We start from the raw sequence: 7,189 nt of genomic DNA on the forward strand, positions 1-7,189 counted from the left end.
AAAATAGATTGCAACAGAATAGAAAAGTATAAAACCAAACAGAACGAACAGAATAGAATAGAACAGGGCATAACAGATAAAAAATAAAGATGAACAGAACAGAATAAAATAGAATCGAACAGAATGTAAGATATGAAAATAGAATATAATACCGAATAGAATATCAGCACACTGTACCATAGGACAGTTCCCCTGGATGTGTATAGGTACTGTATATATTTTGGACAGTGAGCTGTATTTAATGTCAGATGTTATATAGGTAGCTCACTCAAAAATAATCATTCTGTCATGTACACATCCTTGTGTCATTCCAAATTACTTTCTTTCTTCTGTGGAACACAAAATATATATTTTCTGTCATGTAATGATTACGATGACGATGTGGGGTCAGACCTCATCGCTCCACCATTTTCAATCTCAAGAATATTCATATTGTTTATGTCAATCTGACTGTATAAACGAAGGAAAAATGTTAATACTTGCGGTCATCTCATTTAGATGATAACTAGTTGTATGGCTTTCTGCAAACCTGATACACACCTAACATCACCCAACATCACCTGTGGTTAATGGACACCAAACATCCTGGCCAGTATTCAGCACCAATCTGCACAACAGCCACAGGAAGTGAGGTCATCAGTATCATGAGTGTATGGTGACAGGATAACCATACTATATATCATACCATCATAGCAACATCTCAAGGTATTCACATGATATTTGTAGGCACTTTAAAGTAGGGTTTTCAATCTTTTAGACCCACAGACCCCCAACGAATCGTCCTTATGTGAAGGACCCACATCCTAAAATATTTATTTTCACATATAAAAGCCCAACTGATACTAATCTATACTGATTTAGTTTAGTTTAATTTATTGATTTATAAAGCACATTTAAAAACAACAGATGTTGAAATCAAAATGCTGTACTGGAAATATAAAACAGAATTAAAACTAAACAAAAGAATAGACAATTTAGCTACAAAATACATCCAAATGTACAAATGAAAAAATTCAGTTTTGTCATTGTTTAGCTGTAAAAAAATGTCATGCAGACAAAAAAACTGGACACAGATCTGCTGTAATCTTTAACATGAAAATAGAGTGAGGTATCATCTGCATAGAAATGATAAGATACGTTGTGTCTCTAAATAATATGACCCAGAAGAATCATATATAATGCAAAAATAAAAGGACCTAATATAGAACCCTGTGGAACACCGTGAGAGATTGTAGCACAAGATGAGAAACATTCCCCTACATTAACAGAAAAAGTTTCTCAGTCCTCCAGTAAAAAAAAAGGGTTCACAAATAGTTATTAAAATTGTGTCATCTAAACACTTTTAACTCATTTTAAGATATATAACCAATGGTTATTTAATATTTGATTGTTTGTTCCATAGACCATATTTTTCATAAATCCATGGTTTCATTTGTAGTACTTTTGAGAATCATGTATGCAGTGTTCGTAAATATGGCTGTTATTATATACTATGGTATAACCATTTTATTCCATAACTACTGCCACAGTACACCAATAAATCAATAAGTGATTAACAGAAAAGTCTTGCTTTTAACTCTACATATTTGATTATGTGCATTATCTTTAAATAGAGGCAAACAGACAGACACATTCAAAATTAAAGTTTTATTATTCATTTAGAAATCATAAATCGGCTATGCAAAAACAATGTTGATATGGGACAAAATTTGCATGAATAGTACTTCAGAACATTAAATTCCTTCATTATACAAAACAGTAAGCACCTGCCAGAAATAGTATCAGGTCATAGAGACAATTAAACAACTAAAACATAATTCAGGGAAGTAAATTTGATCTAGAATGATATTGAATGTCCAGAAGCACCTTGATAAATATAAAAAGGTAGATACAATCTTCAACAGTCTGTACAAACGTAAGATCAGGCACATGAAAATGTGCATAGTAAAAGTGGATCACATTTTGGGATCATAATCGAACAGAAAATAGCTTCAGTGTATGTAGTCCAGCAGATCTGAGGAACCTGCATTAAGCTTATGACAACAGAAGGCATTTGTTTGACAGACGCATATGCTGCGACAGGCACTCAGTGTAATCCGTGCACTTTATTTGGAAGCACAAATATGTTATCAGCATCAGCATTCGAGTTTTGAAAGGACAAACCCATGCATACGTGCATATGCATATGAAAACACAGAAGTATGTACATGATAAAGGTGATAAAGCCACATGCACACTCTGGGTTATCCAGCATGGTTGAAATAACTGCAGTAAAATGCACCGGATGCTTTCACCTGCATCTCAGTCAAGCATCTTTCAAATATTTGGCATTGCGAGCCGACGGCTAGGTTTGTGCCAAACCAGAATCGCAAATGAAGGCACTACGGATCTCAACTCAAAAAACAACATCATTTTTGGTTCAGAAGCCGGGTTGTGGCGTGACACGGAGCATACAGCGCTTGTGTTTCATGGTCAGCCCGTACTCTGGTGTCATATCCAGCAATTCTCCCGGCATCCCGCTGAACTGTAACCTCTGGAGAAGGATGGCCAGGAACAGGAAGACCTCGGCACGTCCGATGGACTCTCCAATGCAGCGCCGCTTCCCAAGCCCAAAAACCAACACCTTCTCTCCTTCCATCTTATTCAGTTCTGTACCGTCTGCGGTGAGGAATCGGTCGGGGTTGAAGCTCGAAGGGTCCTTCCACAGTTCTCTGAAAGAAGAAACCGACAGTTCAGCTTCGTTCAAGAGTGCATTTTCACCATTTACTGTCACATTTAAGTCCAGTGTTGGGGGTAACGCAAGTTACGTAATAAGATGTCTTTGTTACTGATCTTCCATGATCCAATTCAACCATAATAATGAGCAAAAATGGCACATTTGCATTTCATTTTTGTTATTGCTGAATAGTGTTTCTTCTTCTGCGTCATTAGTTTATCATGAAAGGGCTTTTACATTTTTACATTTTGCATTACTTTTAAAAGTAACTTTCCCCAACATTGTTTAGGTCATTATGAGAAACTTACGGGTCATGGTTGACTTGCCACTGGTTTACAAACACACAGGTGTCTTTGGGAATGAAATATCCGTTGAGCGACGTGTCTTTAGACGTACTGAAAGAGAAAAATACAAGCAGTCATTGGCAAGGCCAACTTTGGTATACAGCGCAGCATTGTTTACAGGTGTCCCTGTTTAGTAACTCAAGTGGTTTTATTTAAATAGAGGCTAAGCCGCTGTTCTCAACTCACCAGTGAGGAATGGTGAAAGGAACGAAGGATGAATGACGGAAGATTTCCAGAATGAAGGCCTCGAGTAGAGGCAAGTCCGTTCTATCCGACAAACGTGGTGTACGGTCCATTCCAATCTTTTCCTCTAGAGACATGTGAACAAAGTTTGTCAGATTGGAAGCTTTGAAAGTTAGATGCAGTGGAATAAATCTACATAGACTCTTAAAAATAAAGGTGCTTTACTGGCATTGATGGGTCCATGAAGAACCATTAACAACAATGCACTCTTAAGGTTACAAAAGATGGTTTTCACACAGCAATTCCATAGAAGATCTTTTGTGTAAGTGTGTGTGTGTGTGTGTGTGTGTGTGTGTGTGTCTGAAAGGCTCTATGGATATTAAAGAACCTTCGATGCCAGTAAAGGAGTTCTTACAAGGTTCTTTATAGAGAAAGAAGGTTAATTATATTATCAAAATGTTCTGACTAAGAAATAAATAGTTATTTTAAAGACTGATCACCGAATTTGAAGAGTTTTTTTTAAAGAGATCAAATATTTTAATATACTCTAAAAAATAAAACATCCAAAAGGAGGTTTTCAATGCATTGGAATCTTTTAGTGAATAGCTCTTAAAATAACCTTTTCTATTACTGTGATAAAAATTGTACTAATCTAAAGAGCCCTTTTCTTCTGCAAAGAACCTTTTTTGCAATGGTAAAGTTTTAAGAAGTCTTAGAACCATCAGTGCCAATAAAGAACCTTGATTTTTAAAACTGGAAGAACCTTTTCTACTATAAACTCTTAAAATAAGGGCTCTTTATGTGCAATGATGGTTCCATGAAGAGCCTTTGGATCTTTAGATTTCTAAAATGTTCTTGACTGGGGAACCAACAATTGTTCTTTGGCATCGCTGCGAAACCCCCTTCAGGAAACATTATTTTTAAGACTGCATCTAGACAGAAAGATATAAAGAGAGAGATACTCACTCAGCTCTCTTTGCAGTCGTTCCTGGATCTCAGGGTAGGCCACTAGATAGAAGACACCCCAAGACAGAGCCGTACTGATAGTGTCGAAACCTGTCAATGAGCACAGACGCACTTTAATATTACACAGAGATCAGAGATTGAAAATTATTCAGCTTTCCCAGCGCTCACCAGCTCCGAAGAGGTCATTGACGATTCCGACAATCTTCGCATCGGACACCTGGATGTTTGAGTTCTCGTCCAGTTTCCGGTCTTCGCAGTGGTTGATGAGCGAATCGGTGATGTCTCGGATGTTATCCTGAAAAAATATCATATTTGTGACCTTGGACCACAAAACCAGTCTTAAGTCACATTTGTAAATATTTGTAGCAATATCCAACAATTAATAGATTTTTCTTTAATACCAAAAATCATTAGGATATTAAGTACAGATCATGTTCCATGAAGATATTGTGTAAATCTCCTACCGTAAATAAACATAATGTTTGATTAGTAATATGCATTGCTAAGAACTTTATTTGAACAACTTTAAAGATGATTTTCTCAATATTTAGACTTTTTTGCTCCCTCAGATTCCAGATTTACAAATAGTTGTATCTCAGATAAATAATGTACTATCCTAACAAATGGTACAGGGTCACATTTGAAAAGCATAAAAGGGAAAGTCTGAGAGCTCCCACCTTGTTGAAGTTGTTGTAATGTTCATTGACGATCTTCTTCACCAACTTGTTGAAGCGACCGTTGATGTCCACAAACTTTTTCATCGACATGCTGGGCAGGATACGCAAGAAAGGGATGAAATCCGCAGGATTGCCATTTCCCACGGTCTTCCCGAACTCGTCGCTCAAATTGACCAAGCTCACCAGCTCCTCGTCGTCGTGGCTGTAGCGCCGGCCGAAGCAGATCCCGCAGATCACGTTGGCCACAGACACCACGATGTGCTGGAAGGGATCGAAACTCCCGTCGGCCTTCATGACGCTGTGAAGTCTTTCAATCAGATAGAGACCTTCCTTGCTGATGTGCTCCTCAAGGGCACATGAATACTCTGAGCCTTCGCCTTGCACCGTGGAAAATGTCCGCAGGGCGCTGAGGGCCAGCTTGCGAAGGGCGCGCCAGACACCCACCTGATCCGTACTAAAGGCCAGGCTCTTTCCGTCGCTGATGAACTTGCTGCTGTAGAGATCCGGACGTCCGGCGAATTCATCGCCTTGTTTGAGGAGAGCTTGACGGATCACGTCGTTTCCGCTGAGTACTACAACGGGACGCATCCCGATCTGGATCTGGAAGACAGGGCCGTAGCACTTACTCATAGCGGTCAGGCTCAGATGTGGGTTGTTTCCCACTTCCAGAACATTTCCGATGATGGGAAGAGGCTTCGGTCCCGGCAGCTTCTGGAGCCCTTCTGGGATCTTAGTACGCATGAGGCGCATGAGGAGATACACCACACATATCGTGATGATGGCCACGAGGCTCTCAGACACAGAAATCGGGCCCAACATGGGAAGAACTGTAAGAGGCATGGTTATCTTCCTTGGCTCTGTTTCCCTTAACAATCTTTGCTCTTCAGACACTGAACAGGTTACCTGCGTAAAACAAAAGAGAGATCGATGAGACTGACTGTTAACTTTCGACGTCGAGAGAATAGTGTAGTAACATGTCTTGCACAAAAAACTTGTTTGTTGTTAATGCTGCATTGCATGTGCATGCATGAGTTTTTTAGTGCATGCATGCAACTAACAGATCTGTTTGTGCAGTTTAACCAGTGCATGCTGATTGGTTATTTGCATTTTGTTAATGCATTAATGATAAACTACACGTGGAGTGATTTGTCTCAATGTCAGAGCACATATCTGAGACAGACACGGACACACACACACCTTCATTTACTGTATTGTCCTATAATACACTCACATATGCAGTGCAACTTAAAACTTTATATATTGGTCTTAAAGCTTCAGTCAAATATATGTGTGTGTGTGTGTGTGTGTGTGTGTGTGTGTGTGTGTGTGTGTGTGTGTGTGTGTGTGTGTGTGTGTGTGTGTGTGTGTGTGTGTGTGTGTGAAAATAACATATTCACTGCCATTGAAATGAAATTACTGAACCTACACATAGGAACCTGGTAAAAATGCTTATTTTAGAAGAAAATTTCTGATGGCACTTGGAGACTTTTTTTCATTTGAACTCTTCATATATATATAGAGAGAGAGAGAGAGAGAGAGGGAGAGAGAGAGAGAGAGAGAGAGAGAGACAGAGAGACAGAGAGAGAGAGAGAGAGAGAGAGTGAGAGATCATGCATTCATGTCTATATATACATTTTCTTAATATATATATATATATATATATATATATATATATATATATATATATATATATATATATATATATATATATATATATATATAGACCTAAAAGCTCATGCACATCAGTCAGTGAACAATTGGTACAATATTATGTAAAAGAAGAGGAAAGTTATTTTTTTTATTTTTGTGTAAATAAGATTTAAACAATTTTTTTTTAAAGAAATCAAATATTCTCTAAAGAAAAGAAGCATTGTCATCAGACTTACCCAGAATGATCGGACGAATATTTCTCCTCTTCTCAGCTGAATGTGTCTATCCAGAATCAATTATCTTCAGAGGAGTGCTGCAGTGTTCCAGCGGGGTAAACTTTTATAGAGAAGAGCTCGTCGCGATTGGTTGCTGTTCGCGTGACGTCACGAGGAGCGGTAGGCTTTGTGAATGGGAAAGAATCAGAGAAAGGAGTGTGATTTTATTACAGTGTGATCGATCCCTCCTCGCAACATTAACGAAGAAAAATATATATATAATGAAAGATCAACCTTTTAAACCAACAGAACTTTAAACAAACTTACAATATTTTTACTATATATTAATTAAACTGGATGCATTATTTATTAATACAGATAGGTTAAATAATAATAATAAAAATAATAAATGTATTTATTAAAAGTCCTAAATAAATA

The 7,189-nt window shown here is 37.8% G+C and overlaps 1 protein-coding gene across 1 annotated transcript; it reads right to left on the reverse strand.

Annotated features, from left to right (window-relative positions):
- Window positions 1–1,632: 1,632 nt before the first annotated feature.
- Window positions 1,633–6,921, reverse strand: LOC132101787 (cytochrome P450 1A1-like). The gene is made up of 7 exons (XM_059507000.1): window positions 6,773–6,921; window positions 4,887–5,789; window positions 4,378–4,504; window positions 4,210–4,299; window positions 3,247–3,370; window positions 3,025–3,111; window positions 1,633–2,711 (listed from the first exon to the last, which is right to left on the reverse strand). The coding sequence occupies exons 2-7, from the start codon at window positions 5,724–5,726 to the stop codon at window positions 2,420–2,422; spliced, it is 1,560 nt and encodes a 519-aa protein (XP_059362983.1). The 5' UTR covers window positions 5,727–5,789; window positions 6,773–6,921; the 3' UTR covers window positions 1,633–2,419.
- Window positions 6,922–7,189: the final 268 nt, after the last annotated feature.

Source organism: Carassius carassius, chromosome 23, assembly GCF_963082965.1.
Source record: "Carassius carassius chromosome 23, fCarCar2.1, whole genome shotgun sequence".
In the NCBI taxonomy this organism is placed as follows: Eukaryota; Metazoa; Chordata; class Actinopteri; order Cypriniformes; family Cyprinidae; genus Carassius; species Carassius carassius.

What these genes read in the sequence shown, in the direction of transcription:
- LOC132101787 (XM_059507000.1), bottom strand. Translation starts at nt 5,726, where the DNA reads ATGCCTCTTACAGTTCTTCCCATGTTGGGCCCGATTTCTGTGTCTGAG. An exon ending in ACGACTGCAAAGAGAGCTGA is followed by an intron (nt 3,371 to 4,209) that starts GTGAGTATCTCT and finishes ACATGTCTCTAG; the next exon opens with AGGAAAAGATTGGAATGGAC. An exon ending in TGGCAAGTCAACCATGACCC is followed by an intron (nt 2,712 to 3,024) that starts GTAAGTTTCTCA and finishes TTCTTCTTTCAG; the next exon opens with AGAACTGTGGAAGGACCCTT.